This window comes from Callorhinus ursinus, unplaced genomic scaffold (genome assembly GCF_003265705.2).
Source record: "Callorhinus ursinus isolate GAN/ISIS: 27379988/994484 unplaced genomic scaffold, GSC_fseal_2.0 scaffold21, whole genome shotgun sequence".
Lineage (NCBI taxonomy): Eukaryota > Metazoa > Chordata > Mammalia > Carnivora > Otariidae > Callorhinus > Callorhinus ursinus.
The window spans coordinates 4,213,435-4,228,613 of NW_027397083.1; the positions used below are offsets into that span (position 1 = coordinate 4,213,435).

Below are 15,179 nucleotides of genomic sequence, written 5' to 3' on the forward strand. Positions count from 1 at the left end.
GCAGGGAGGGGTGGGGGGTGGAGGGGGAGGAGGGGGAGAGGAGGGCAAGGAGGGGTGAGGGGTGAGGGCAGGAGGGCGGGGAGGAAGAGAAGGCAGTACCCCAGCGGGTGGGGCAGAAGGAGGAGGGAAGCCCAGGGCTGCGCTGGCCCCCGGCCCCCAAGCCCGGTGACGCAGTAGAGCCCAGGAGTGTGAGCGGCCATTGGTCACGGCCCCCGAGGCTGTGGAGATGTGGCAGGGGGACAGGTGTGTGTGCCGTGAGGACGGCTGTGCAAGCGGAACGTGAGTGGCCATGATGGAGGTGGGCCTGAGCCTGTGTTTGAGGGCCTGACGGCAAGTGTGAGTAGACGTGTGCTCACTCGCGTGGCCGCGTGTGCCTACAGCGTGAGTGGACACAACGGTGTGTGCGCGTGTGACCACACGTGTGTGAATGCGAGTGACCGCAGAGTGAGTGTGGGCAGGCACGTGGGTGTGAGTTCACGTGTGGGAGTGTGGGCGTCGTGGGGACGAGCTGTACGTGTGGAGGTGGGGGTGTGTCCGCGTGAACATGAGAGATTTCGTGTGTGAGAAGGGGACCCGGGGCCCTCCCCTTTTGACCTCTGACCTTTGGAGTCCCTGTCAGCCCCTTTCTGCAGGAGCCAAGACTCTTGCTGTCCTGGGTCCCCCTGTCCCCACTGTGGCGTCTCCCAGTTCCAGGCGGAGGGAGGGCTGTGGGCCTGACGCAGTCCCTCGGTGCGGGAGGGTGGTGTGGCCCCCAACATTCCAGGGGCTGCCACCCTGGCTGGGGTCTTCCCGCCACCATCTGGGTCCTGACAGCCTCCTCTCTCAGCAGCCATCGGAAGACCTGGTTCCCTATGACACGGACCTGTACCAGCGCCAAACACACGAGTACTACCCCTATCTCAGCAGCGATGGAGAAAGCCACAGCGGTGAGTGCCGGCGCCCCGCCCCCCGCGCCCCCAGCCTGCATTTACCGAACATCTTCGGTGTGCCAAGGCCCGCGGTCAGCTTTGTCCACGTTGATCTTCTGGTCCAATCCGTGTGGCTTTTCACAAACAAGGAAGCAGAGGCTCAGGGAGCCAAGCGACTTGTACAAGGTCACACAGCTGGTCAGGGGAGCCCAGTCTGTCTGCTCCTGTCCAGGGGACCTCTCCTGCTTTCCTCTCTTGCTCCTCCAAACCTTCCTTCTTCCTCTCTGGTGTTGTCACCCCCTTCACCCAACGGGAATTCTTGCTCCCTGCTGTGTTCTCGACCTCTCTTGACATTTGGGGCTGGAGAATTTCTTTGTTGTGGGGGCCTGCCCTGTACGTTGTAGGATGTCCAGCGGCATCCCTGGCTTCTACCCATTAGGTGCCCGAAGTACTGCCAGTCATGACAACCAAAAATGTTGTCACACATTGCCAGATGTCCCCCCGGGGGACGGAATCACCCCTGTTCGAGACCTGCTCACTAAGGGAAAGACTCTGAGGGCCCCCTCATTCAGTAGGGGCTGGAGCCCCAGTTTGCTGGGATGGGAGTGAGCATAAGCCAGGGGATCCTTTTGTCTGAGTCTCACTGCCCATCCAAGGCCCAGCCTTGACCCTGGAGCACATTCAGGGTCGATGGGGACAAGGATTAGGGGCCTGGGACCTGGGCAGGGCACTCGGAGAGGCCACCCAAAGGGGATCTTGGTATATTGCTGGGACACCCCCGAGCCAAAGGAAGAAGGCCTGGTTCATAGGTCTTCCTTGGGGGTTTCTCCAGGAGTTCTGAAATCTGGGCAGGCCAGACACTGGGGTGTCCGCAGCCGCAGAGGGAGAGGCAGGCCGGGTGCCACCGCAGAGGAAGGTTTCCCACCTGGGGGCCAGCCCCACCTGCAGCTCCATTCTTTAGACGCATGGACGGCGGTCTCCCCTGGACGGCCCCGCCCGGGGATGCCACAGGAGGCGGGTCCTTATTAGGACCGTCACATCGGGAGGCCAGATCTCATTTACAGCTGCACTGGGGACACACGGCTGGGACCATACCTGGGAGCCATGTCTAGGGAGTAGGTGGTGGAGAGCCTCAAGTCCGCAGGTGGGAACACAAAGACTTCTTTCAGAATCCCGGGGCTAGGAAGGTTTTAAATATCTTCCTTTTCTCCTTTAAAGCTTATTTATGCTTCTGCAAACAATGTATCCTCTCTGTGCAAAAGCCGGACAATTTAGAGAGAACATCGACCTCTCTTCCCGGCGCCCCCAGCCAGGATCAAGGGCAGATCTCCCTGACCTAGAGACCAGCCCTTGGTGACCCTTGCACCTAGCAGGTCAGGACCCGAGAAGGTCCCTCTGGACTTGAGGACTGGCTCCCCCTGGTGGCTCCAGGCAACAGGACGGCCAGGTCCCAGCCATCTGCATCGCCTGGGACGGCTTAGGGACCCTTTCCCCTCTGGCCTAACCTTCTCTCAGTTTCACTGGGTTTGGGGGCATTTTCTTTGGGCCTGTTGCAGCCTTAGTTTCCCCTCCTGTAATATGAGGGTGTGTGCATACATCTAGAAACCAGCTAGACCGGGGGCTGTGGCTGATGGAGTGAGCACTTTAGAGAAAGCCTGAGCTTTCCTGGCCCCGTGCCCAGGCAGGCCCCTTATATCCGGCCAGGGGCTCTAGGAATGACTCCTGATTAGATGCCTGAACACCCTGTTTTGGTCTTGCCCCAGTTTCTTCAGAGACTCCTCTGGCATCCCCGGGTGTCCAGGCCCCTACTCCCCACACCCCTGCTCCTGTCATTTCCAATCTGGGCATCTGTGCTGACCTGGGCATCTGTTTTGTTCTGTCCTTTCCTTTTCTTTTTTTTTTTTTTTAAGATTTTATTTACTTATTTGAGAGAGAGTGAGAGAGCAGGGGGAGAGGCAGCGGGGGAAGTAGACTCCCCGCTGAGCAGGGAGCCCGATGTGGGGCTTGATCCCAGGACCCTGGGATCATGACCTGAGCTGAAGGCAGCTGCTTAGTTGACTGAGCCACCCAGGCGCCCTGTTCTGTCCTTTCCTTTTTTTTTTTTTTTTAAAGATTTATTTATTTCTTTGAGAGAGCGAGAATGAGGGAGAGAGAGTACATGAGAGGGGGGAGGGTCAGAGGGAGAAGCAGACTCCCTGCCGAGCAGGGAGCCTGATGTGGGACTCGATCCCGGGACTCCAGGATCATGACCTGAGCCGAAGGCAGTCGCTTAATCAACTGAGCCACCCAGGCGCCCTGTCCTTTCCTAATACCTGTTGGAAGGTACTGTCTGAAGACCCAAGAGTAGAGACACCCCACATTTTCCCACCAGTTCCTGAATGTCCTCTGAGTCTATGTTTTCAGGTGGTTGAAACTTACTAAAAAGGCACTGGGGCTGGTCCTGGTTTCATCACTCACCAGTGTGTGACCTTAGAGCAAATGACAGCCTCTCGGAGCCTCTGGTCCCTCATATATGGAAGTGAGAGCATGGAAACACTTATCTTGTCACGTTGTGGCGATTCACTGAGGTCACGCATGAAATGTGCGAGGTCCTGAGTCCAGGGCCCAGGGAGCTCTCAGGACCTAGTATGTTAGCTTTATGACTCCCCTAGGCAGGACAGAGGAAGCGGCTGGGAGAGTGGGAGAAGCCCAGAGGGCGCTGTGACAGATCCACTGCGTCAGTTTTAACTGACCGAGGTGACAGGCAACCGACCAGCCACCCACCCATTCAACGACCCACGCTTGCAGCCTCACGCTCATCCTTCCAACACGTATCATCTTTCCACACGCCCGCTCATCCCTCATTTGTCCATCCACCACATAGCTCCTGATTATATGCCGTGTGCCAGGCACTGTTCTAGACACTGGAGGTTCCATGATGACCGAGTCAGACAAGGCCATGACTCTCATATAGAGAGGAGGCGGTAAACAGTCACATACGCAGACACACAATAGTAAGTCCCATAAAAGGCAAAGTCATGTAATGCAGAGCGTCTATGTTGGGGGCTACTTTCCCTTGGGTGGTCGGGGAAGGCCTCTAAGGAGGTGGCAGTGGAGGTGATAAGGACTGTGCACGCAAAGGATAAAGATGCTCTAGGTAGAGAGAACCGCAAGTGCAAAGTACCACTGACCTCAACAGAGGGCTAGAGTGGTAGGTGCACAGGGAGCGGGCGTGGAGACAAAGGGCAAGCCAGAGGGGCCTGCCGAGGACACATCACACAGGGCCCGAAGGCCATGGCAGGAGTTTGGGTTTTATCCTACAAACAATGGGGAGCCATTGTAGGGTTTTGAGCAGAGAAATGACATGATCTGAATCATCTTGTCTGAGTGTGTGTACGTGTGTGTGGCGAAAATCTAAATACATTTTAAATCTTTAAGTTTTGATTGTTAAAATAACAACTATTGCAAAAAATGTAAAAATACTTATCACGTAAAATATTTCCCTCTTCCTAACCTCCCTCCCCACTGATAGCATCTTTGTCCATCCGTGCAGACATTTTATTCCACATATATACTCCTGTATGTCTGTCAATGCATACATGCGCGTGTGTATATTCTATCCCCGCAACAATGGAATTGTAACATCACACTGTTCTGCAAGTTGCTGCTTTTTACTTAAGCTTATCATAGACATTTCTCTGTGACATACATGGCTCAGCAGAGATGGAGAAAAGCTATTTTTCCAGTCTTCCTATTCCAGTGCTAAGTAAACGTACACATGAAGATTTGAAATGGAGACTTAGAACATTGTCCATTTATTCATTCACGAGCATTTATTGAGTACCTTCTATGTGCTAGGTGGAGAGGAATCTAGCTTGAATCTTCAATTTGAGATATTATCTAATGTCCCATCTTGTTCTAGGTAAGATGAGACTCTGATTATAGTCATTCAGAACACACACACACTCACACTTCACACATTCCAAAATGATTATACACCAACCTTTTTCCAGTTTTATTGACATAACTGACATAAAACATTGTGTAGGTTTATGACACACAGCGTAATGACCTGACGTACGTAGACAGTGTGAAATGGTCACCACAGTAAATTCAGTTAATATCCTTCACATCATAGAGATACAAAAAAAGATTTTCTCCTTGTAGAGAGAACTTTGAGGATCTAATCTCTTAGCAACTTTCAAATATACTGTACGGCATTGTTAACTGCGGTCACCACATTGTACGTCGTGTCCCTAGTACTTATAACTGGAAGTTTGTCCCCCCACCTTTTTTTAAATTTATTTATTTATTTTTTAATTTGTCCCTTTTGACCCCAGCCTCTGGCAACCACAAATCTGATCTCCTTGTCTATAAGTTTGGATTGTTTTTTCCCCCGATTTCACATGTAAGTAAGATCATGCAATATTTGTCTTTCTCCCTATAGTAACTTATGAAATCAGTATCTGCATTTTCCAGTATTATGGCCATGTGAAGATTGCTCAGCTGAGCCGCATGGTATACTTTGATATATACCGTGCGGCTCAGCTGAGTATACTTTGATCTATATCTCCCTTTTTTTGGGGACCGTACCTCATTCCCGAAAAAGAGGATGAGGGGCCAGGTAGCAAGGAGCTAGAGCCCTTGCTCTGGAGCCAGGCTGCTGAGATTCACACCCCTCCCCATTACTCTCTGGGGTGACCACGGGCAAGATATTTCACCTCTCTGTCTCAACTTCATACTGGTACCTACTTCTCAGGATTGCTATAAGGCTTGAGTGAGTCACTGTACGTAAAATCCTTAAAACGGTGCCGGGCACGCGGTGAATGCTACATAACGTGGAGAGGACTTGTTAGTCTTCTGATCGCAGTGTCCTAAGAGAGGGTGTGTGGGAGGTAGGGTTTTGTTGTATTCTTGTTCTCATGCCTTCATGGTTAACAGTAGTTTGGCCGTGTACAGAAATCTAGGTTGAAAACCCCATTTTCCCTTAGAAATTTGAAAACATTTCTCTATCTTCCGGTTACTGGAGTTTTTCCTTCGAAGTCGGAAGACTTTTTATGTCCTCTTTTTGGAATGTAACCTTATTTTTTGTTTTTGTGTGTTTTTCTGCTTGTTTAGTTTCATTTTGTCTCTCTGGAAGTTTTTAGTACCTTCTCTGAACACTCAGTGGTTCCACTGAATAAGAAAAAAATCACTCTGGCTGTTATGGGAAAATAGATGGAGTGGGGGCCACAGTAAGAACAGGAGGAAAGTACCGGGAGGGGGCTCCTGGAATAATCCAGGCAAGAGATGATCGTGGCTTGGCCAACGGTGGTGGCAGGAGAGACAGAATCTGGGATAGGGCGCCTGGGTGGCTCAGTCGTTAGGCGTCTGCCTTCGGCTCAGGTCATGATCCCAGGGTCCTGGGATCGAGCCCCACATCGGGCTCCCTGCTCGGCGGGAAGCCTGCTTCTCCCTCTCCCACTCCCCCTGCTTGTGTTCTTGCTCTCGCTGTGTCTCTCTGTCAAATAAATAAATAAAATCTTAAAAAAAAAAAAAAGAATCTGGGATAGATTTTGAAGGCAGGGCTCATAAAATTTACTGGTTATTCTTATTATTTTAAATTGTGGTAAAATAGACATAATATAAAATGGTAGTTCTTTTTTTAATTTTTGAGGACCTCCATACTGTTTTCCACAATGGCTGCACCATTTTACATCCCCACCCCCAGTGCAGAAGTGTTCCCATTTCTCCACATCCTCACCAATACTGGTTAGTTTCTGTTTTTTGATAGTAGCCATCGCAATGGATGTGATAAGGTTCGCTCTTTGTGAGGGGATTGGTGAAGGAAGTAGAGTCCCAAAGCATGACTTGTCTCCATCCTTCCATCTTTCCAAGTACTCTTTCATCCTCGCATACCACTGACCCTCTGCCCATCCCCCAGTGTATTCACACACGCATCTAGTCATCCACTCATTCACCTTTCCAGGTGTCCTTCCCTTCACCTGCCAAACCCTCTGGCCATCTCACACAGACCTATCCATCTAATAAATGTATACAAAGCATCACTTGTACACCAGGCACATTGCCTGGTGCCTCAATAAAACACAAGTCCTACCAGATTTATTATTTTAACAGGGGAAATAACTAAAACTTTAATAATTAGGATTCAAAGTAGAGAGTAACAGGTGTGATGAAGCCTGGAGCTCTGGAGCTCTGGACTTCTGGTTCCCTTATCTGAGCGATGTGCCGGGGGGCTAGGCTTCAGGAGCTCATGTCCAGTAGTCTGTCATTTCCTAGTTTTTTTTCTCAGCCCTTGTCTTCTTAATTCCTCATCTTCCTTCTCTGTCTTGATCTTACTTCTGCTTCCCTGGGGGAGAACCCTGGGCTTAAGGCTGGAATTTCTGCTCTGAGGAGATAAGGTCAACTGGATGACACTTAGGGCTTAAGTTCTGTGTATGTGTGGAGTTGTTTGGAATATCACTCTTTGTCCTGGTGACATACAGGTATTAGGGACACCAAAAATACTAAGTAAGAATAGGGATGGGTGGGTAAGACTTTGGTCCCAGATAGGGAGCTTGTTTAGAGGGAGGTAATGAGAGATCAAGATGAATGGGTTATTGCTGGCTGGCCGGATGAGGGATAGGCAGATGAAGGGAATGACGGATGATGAACGGTGGCTAGCTGGTGGATGCATGATGGATGGGTGGATGATGGATGAGTGATGGATGGATGAATGAATGATGGATGGACGGAGGACAGATGATGAATGATGGTAGACAAACAGATGGATAAAAGCAGGCGGTAAAGTCGGTGTCACCCTGGGTCTTAGTTAAAGCTTTCATTAACAGTCTTGTCTCTCAGAAGTTTTATGATGTAATGGTAAGAGTTCAGTCCCTGGAGGAAGACACGGGTGACTTTATCAGTGCTTGCCAGTGGACAAGGGACTTAATCTCTTTGAGTCATAGTTTCCTCATGTGCAAAAGAAAGATCATCCTATGGTGGCCACCTTGTCAGAGCTAAGGTGAGATTGAATGAGAAATGTGGTGTGAGTACTCAGCATAGTGCCTGGTACATAAAAATACATGTTAAAAGCTAATTTTTATAGATCATTTGCTCGAATATTGATTGAGGCCTACTATGTGTTGGGTGGCCTAACAGGCTATGAAAAGGAGGGTCCAGAGCTAACTCCAGATATGCAAATGGCATTGTATTCTTTTGAAGAGAAGAGTCGTGCTAAGGAGGCATATTGCAGGATGACCCAGGTAACCCAGTGAAGGGGTAAAGCAATGTGTTTGCGAACAGTCATCTAGAATTGAGGTCCAAAGAGCCCAGGAGTGCTGACCTTTGCACTATGAAGGATTTCTTGTGTCCCTTCAGAGGGCCCCATATTTGGAACGTTTCTGCCTACCAGACAGCGTTTATTACATAATTGCCTGAGCACCCAAATCAAGGGTAAAGGCGAGGTTTCCGTTGGGCCTTTTGAAACCTTAATTGTAGCTCGAGTCCCCTTTGCAGCTTTCAGGGGACCCTGGGGCAGGGTTCCAGAGTTTCAGTGAGCAAAGGAACCTCTTTAGGGCCCTGTTAAACTCCATTTCCCAGCTTCCCTCTCAGTGCTTCTGATTCCCTGGGTCTCCAAGTGGGGCCCCAAGCCCCCCAGAGCGACTCTGATGAAAGTGTACTGAGAATCCCATGGGAAATGCTGGTCTCAGGCTGGGACCATTAGATTGAGCTCAGAGGTCTCATGCAGAGCTAGAACAGAGCGGGGGAGGGGTGGGGAGCAGGAGGGAAAGAGAGCAATCGGGGGTCCCTCACCCCACACCTGGAGTGCTGCACACATGCAGGTCCTCCAAACCCTGGACCTGGAGTGGGTTTAAGAGTGGGGGATGGTAGGCAGGATAAGGCATTCTGCCAAGATCTGGACAGTTCAACCTGGGTGGGGAAGGCAAAAATGGCAGGGGCCAGGAGTGGGGCCGGAGGGCGGATCTACCCCTAAAGAAGACGCCGGATTGACTCACCAAATCCCAGAGCCCCCAAAACGGCCCCTGGCTCCAAAGCACGGAGCCAATTCTCTGTTAACTTGCTGCAAGATCAAAGTACCAATGAAGTGTTGTTTTGTTTTCCCTTCAGCTTTAGATAATTTTGTGGACGAGAGTCAGAGAGCATTCTCAGGAGGCTAGGATTTATTCATTCATTCATTCATTTGTTCACTCGTTCAGGCAATATTTGTTGAGTGACTACTGGGTTTGGCACTGGGAGTAAGGGGAGAACAAAACCAGTCACTGTCCTCATGGTGCAATGCTGAGGCCCCAACTCTAGCGCCTCTGGGAGAAAGCGACAGCCATGCCCCCCAAAATGATTTCTCTGGGCCACTGACCAAGGTGGCAGGGAGCGGGAGGAAGAAGAGATAAACGTGCATGAAAGTATCTGCCATTTGCTCAAGTGCTGATCTAGGTTCTTTAGAACACATTATAGTAGTAGTAGTAGTAGTAGTAGTAGTAGTAGTAGTAGTAGTAGGTGTTTATTGAATGGAATTTTGTGCCAGGTTCTTTCCTAAGTACCTTGCAGGCATTAGCTCATTTAACCTGCACAAGACTACGAGATGGGTGTCATTATTAGCCCCATCTTACAGATGAGGAAACCGAGACATATAGACGTGCAATGACCTGCCCAATGGCACACAGCAGTAAATGGCAGAGGTGGGATTTGAACCCAGCTCTGCCTGACTCCCAAATTGTGTACTTTCTCTCTTCTGTGCCATGTAGCCTTGTAGAGGTGAGAGTGTGGGCTGCCTGGATTGTGGGTTCAGGTGATTTCAGGTGTGGACAGGACCTCTATAACTATCCAGTCGGGTCTTTGACTTTTAGATTGGGGGTTGGAGACTCGAGGAGATAGAATGTCTTGTCCAGGGTCACACAGCAAAGCCACCACAGAGCAGTATTAGAAAGCAAGTCTTCTGAGAACTGGTCCAAAGCCAAAAAAACACATGTCATTTTTTGGGGGATGTGCGAGTGAACGAGTATGTGCTTGTGTGAAAGAAAAAAAAACAGACACACACACACACACACACACACACACGGGCTGGTGGTGGTCCCTATGGAGCATCCCAGAGATGCTGCCTTGGCCTAGCATCTTGGACACTCCCTCTTGGGTGACATGAGAAAGTCCCTCTTGTCGCTTTATCACCACGTCTTCTTTTGGACCCAGATTGTCCCCAGGAATTCCATAGACATGTGGCAGGTTTTTTTTTTCCTGGAAAAGATGTCCAGAGAAACCATGTCCTAGTCCCAAGACAGGGCTCCCAATGGCATGTGGCTCTTCCCCAAACTCGAATCCCCCCCACCGCAGACTCTGAAAGCACCTCTGGGGGAGTTTCCAGCACAGCCCTGTGTCCTGGCAACCTGGCTGGGAGACAGACCCAGCAGCACAGGGGCACGGCTTGCTTTGAGGGGGCAGAGCTGTGGGCTGGGACAGGTTCTGGTGTGCGAGGAATGTCAGCCGTGTGACTTTGTGATCATACCTTGGCCATGTGACAAGACCGTGTGCGTGTGACTGTGGCCCCAGGAACCACTCTGTGGTTTCCAGGGGAGTGGAGGGGGATCAGCATTCCCTGAGGGCCTACTCTGGGGCTGGGAGTTTTTACAAATGTGAATTCATTTGTATCCTCCCAATAACTATTATCCCCATTTTACTAGTGAGTCAAATGAGGCTGGAGGGGTCCGTGCATGTGCCTGAGGTCACACAGAAAGCAAATGGCAGAGCCAGGATTCAGACTCTGCCTGGGTCCTTGTGACCGCGGGGGAGGCAGGCTAGAACGGTTGCTGGGAGCGCAGGTTTTTTGCCTCAGAGCTGGGTCTCGGCTCTGCCCCGGCCCCGGGGTCTCTAACTGCCTGGCCCAGCCTCAGTGTTCTCATCTGTAAAATGGGGGTGGTACCTAACGAGGTGGGTGGTGAGATGATGCCTGTCCACTTGGAGCCCAGCCGGCTCTGTGGTCACAGCCCCCTCCGGCCCGGCATGACGATGTTTTGCATTCTGACGACCTCCCCTCCCCCTGCCCCACACACCCCGGGCTCACCCCCACGCTGCCTGGCTGTCCCTGCAGACCATTACTGGGACTTCCACCCGCACCACGTGCACAGCGAGTTCGAGAGCTTCGCCGAGAACCACTTCACGGAGCTGCAGAGCGTGCAGCCCCCCCAGCTGCAGCAGCTCTACCGCCACATGGAGCTGGAGCAGATGCACGTGCTCGACACCCCCATGGCGCCGACCCACACGGGCATCGGCCACCAGGTGCGTGCGGCCGCCGGTCCCGCGGGACCCGGCCTGTGGTGAGGCCGGCTCTTCACAGGAAGCTGACACAGGCTCTTACTCAACTCGGCTTCCTGCCCCACAGTGCCAACGGCGGCCGGAGCCCCAACGGCTGCCTCCTGACCCTCCGACTGACCTCGTGACCCCACACCCCTTATCTGCTCTCCCCCGATAATTCCCACCCTCCACTGATCCGCCCGGCCACAGTGGCCCTCCTGATCCCCACTGCACCCCACCCCATCTGCTGGCCCCTCATGGACCCGGCCTCTGAGTCGCTGGACACTGGCCTCCACTGGCCTCCAGTGGCCTCCCCGCCTCCACTGACCCCCTTTATTGACAGTCCTCAGCCCCACGCACCCGAATCCCAATCAGTGGCCTCCGTTAGCCTCTGCCACCCTTCACTGACCTCCACTGGCCCTTCCCTCACTTCTCACCCACTTCTTAAACCCCATTCACTCCCTTACCCAATCCCTGGCCCCTCTGCCCTGCCAGTTGTGACCCCAGGAGTGCCAGGCCACATGGCACCCCTGTGCGTCTGGGGTAAGGGCGCCCTTTCCCCTGGCCACGCAGCCACGAACCAGGGGGCCCCAGGGCGGGCTGGATTCCAGCAGCCCCTGGCCCCCCCACAACCCACTTGCTGTGTGGAGTCGACCCTGCCTGACCCCTGTAACCTGACTGACCTCCAACTTCCCCAGCCTTCTCCCAAACCTTTCTGCCCCTTGCTGGCCTCCCCACCCTCCCGACTCCTTCTTCTCTTGCTCCAATGACCCCTACCCGGCAGCCCTGAGCTGTGAACTGGGCCTCCCTCACCTCCACCCTCTTTCGCTGCACTTCCAGGTCTCCTACCTACCCCGGATGTGCCTCCCATACCCCTCCCTGTCCCCGGCCCAGCCTAGCTCGGATGAGGAGGAAGGCGAGAGGCAGAGCCCCCCGCTGGAGGTGTCCGACGGGGAGGCTGATGGCCTGGAGCCGGGGCCCGGCCTCCTGCACGGGGAAACAGGTAGTGTGGCCCAGCCGCCCAGCCCCCCCCCCCCGCACCCCAGCCAAGGCCACAGCGGCCACGCCACAGAGCGGAGTGTGTGTCCGTATCTGTGCGCGTGGGAACGTCTGCCCAAGCCGCCTCTGTGACCGCCGGTGCCCGTTCGCGTGTGGCGCTCGCCGCACACTCGTGGGCGCAGGTGTGTGACGCGCACGCACAGGCCCGTCTGTGACGGAGCGTGGGTGCGTGGACGTGCGTCTGTGCCCCTCCGCGCTGCACGTGAATGGGTGGGAGCGGGTGTGGGCGCCAGGACCACCCCGTCCCCCCGCCCCCCGTCCTTCCCCAGCGACCCCCCCCGGTGGGGGGGAGGGTCCCACATCAGGGGGGAGGCGAGGGTGGGTCCCCGTGTTGGGGCGCTGACCACCTCCCGCCCTCAGGCAGCAAAAAGAAGATCCGCCTGTACCAGTTCCTGCTGGACCTGCTCCGCAGCGGAGACATGAAGGACAGCATCTGGTGGGTGGACAAGGACAAGGGCACCTTCCAGTTCTCGTCCAAGCACAAGGAGGCGCTAGCGCACCGCTGGGGCATCCAGAAGGGAAACCGCAAGAAAATGACCTACCAGAAGATGGCGCGCGCCCTGCGCAACTACGGCAAGACGGGAGAGGTCAAGAAGGTCAAGAAGAAGCTCACCTACCAGTTCAGCGGGGAGGTGCTGGGCCGCGGGAGCCTGGCCGAGCGGCGCCACCCACCCCACTGAGCCCAGGCCCGCACACCCCGCCGGGCCCGCCAGGCCTCCCCACTGGCCATAGCATTAACCCCTCGCCCGGCCCGGACACAGGGAGGCAAGCTCCCAGGGGCCGGCGGCAGGACTGTGGCGGGCCGGGCCTCGCCTCACCCGCCCACCCCCTCCTCCGAGCCCGCTCCCCACACCCTCTCCTCGCCTCCCAGCAGGACTCCAGCCCCGGCTCCAGGGGGGGCCACCTGGGCGTCTGACCCCAGGGAGAGGTCGGCCTTGTTCAGTGCGACCCCCCCGGGGGGGGGGCTACCTTGGAAGTTCGAAGCCATCATATTTGTGTACATTCTTCTTAAGCGTCTCTCCCTTCCCCCACCTCTTCCCCATTAGCTTCCTCGAGGAACGAAGTTATTAAAATTATTCTCAGTGAGTCCTCCTGTAGCACAGAGTCTCTTTTACAATTTTTTCTGCATCTTGTCTGGGTGCCTCTGTCTGATCTCTCTCTTTCTCATTTGTCCATTGGGCGTTTACTGAGGACCCCCACCCGGGGCTGGGCGCTGGGGACCTCAGGACAAAGGACACACGGTGCCTGACCCGGAGTTAGAGCTGGTGGAAGAAGTCCTTGGTGGTTCTGAGGGGAATGAGTCGTTAAGAAGCCCTCTGTAGCTGATAAATGGGCTTTTTACAAATGCCTCAGTGAGACAAACTAGGTTACGGCCCCCGTGAGGATGAGAATAGTAATCATGGCCGCAACCCTGGATTTTCTGGCCGTTTATTACATGTCAGCCTTGAGGGGCAAAGTCTAATATCATCCTATTTTATAGACTGGGAAACTGAGTCTTAGAGAGGTCAAATGATCTGTCCAAGGTCACACAGCTGAGTGAGGGGCGGGCCAGATCCCGCAGCATGTGGGCTGCTAGGTCCATGTGAGGCAGGAAGCCCCAGGTGTCTGGAATGGGGTGCTGGTGAGCATGGACCTCCGGTGCCTAGCTGGTGTCTGATGTCTCTGGCTTCTAGTCCATAACAAGGGAGAAACAGAAAAAGATAAGCCCGGAAGCCTCAAGTATCTTGCTTCCAACAGTAAGTAGCGAGATGTAGCAGAAGGAAGCCTGGGAGTGAGGAAAAGTCCCAAAGCAGCCAGCAGGCCTCAGAGAACCCAGACTCGGGGGGGCCATTAGCATCAGGGCAAACACCCCCAAACACCTCCTTGCCCTGAGGGCTGAACTGTGACCTCCTCTCTCAGGTCCCCAAGCCCCAGGAGAGGGTAAGTGGTGCTCAGTCCTCTTTAAAGAAGGTTAAGGAGCAGGGGATACAGTTATAAGTAGTTGAAAAGCCCTGGACAGGGGCAGAGAAGAATGCGTGGGGGTGGGGGAAGGGAACGGTAAGTTCCAGCCACGGGGCGAGGCTTCTGTGGAGGACTCCTCCCCCACCCCGGCCGGGCCATGAGGGGCGAATGACTGTTCCTGATACTGGATCTTGCTTGGAGAGGGTCACACGAAATTTGCTTCTTTCTCTGCAGCCACTGATGCCCCTGATGCGATTGGGGGGGGGTGGTGAGGAGGGGGGAGGGGAGATGCAAAAGTTCATAGAGGAAGAGTGTGGGGGGGGTGGGTACAGAATATTCTGGCAGTAGTTTTTGTGTGAATCCTCGTGACTTTGGCAAGAGCCAACTCTGCCTCTGACTTCCACTTTGGGGTGTATTTGGAGATTTACCCCCATGCCCTCACCTGCAGGCCCACCCAGCCCTTCCCATTGGGTGGTGCCCATGTCCAGTATTGCCCTCTGCCCACCTGGCCCTGGGCTGAGCCCACCCAGGACTCCGCAGCAGGCGGCCAGCCCAGGGCCCTGTGAGCCCCAGTGGGAGAGGCATTGTCATCCAGCACTTTCTAGCATTTTCATTTATAAACCTGCTTCACTCACGGGACAATCCTACACAGTGGGTGCTACTATCATCACCCCACTTTACGGATGAGGGAACTAAGGTACTGAGGTTAAGGAAGGGGCAGTGCTAGGACTCAGGGCGGCCGGGCCCCAGGATCTGTGCGTGTACCAATCCATCACACCATTTCCCTGTCAGATGGACATACAGACAGGCCATGGGGTACCCCTGTGGCTCACCAAGCGCTGGGGGGGGCAGAAGCCATCATATTGGGCTGGAAGGGGGAAGGGACAGAAGCTAACAGGGAACAATGTGGCCCTGCCATCTCCCTGGAGAGCCTCGCTCTCTGGAATTTGTCTATATTTAGCAGGTGGCTGGGGCAGGAGGCAGATAAGAAATCCTGAGGAGGGGGTG

General features: G+C 53.9%; 1 protein-coding gene across 2 annotated transcripts in view; it reads left to right on the forward strand.

Moving 5' to 3' along the window:
* SPI1 (Spi-1 proto-oncogene) overlaps positions 1-13,316 on the forward strand; it is a 15,589-nt gene extending 2,273 nt beyond the window's left edge. Inside the window, exons 2-5 of one of the 2 annotated variants that reach the window (XM_025878673.2) lie at positions 827-926; positions 10,969-11,156; positions 12,012-12,174; positions 12,591-13,316. In XM_025878673.2, the coding sequence (XP_025734458.1) occupies positions 827-926; positions 10,969-11,156; positions 12,012-12,174; positions 12,591-12,910 (771 nt within the window). In that variant the 3' untranslated portion in view covers positions 12,911-13,316. The remainder of the gene's footprint in view (positions 1-826; positions 927-10,968; positions 11,157-12,011; positions 12,175-12,590) is intronic. The other variant, XM_025878674.2, reaches the window with a different exon arrangement.
* The last annotated feature ends 1,863 nt before the right edge of the window (positions 13,317-15,179 follow it).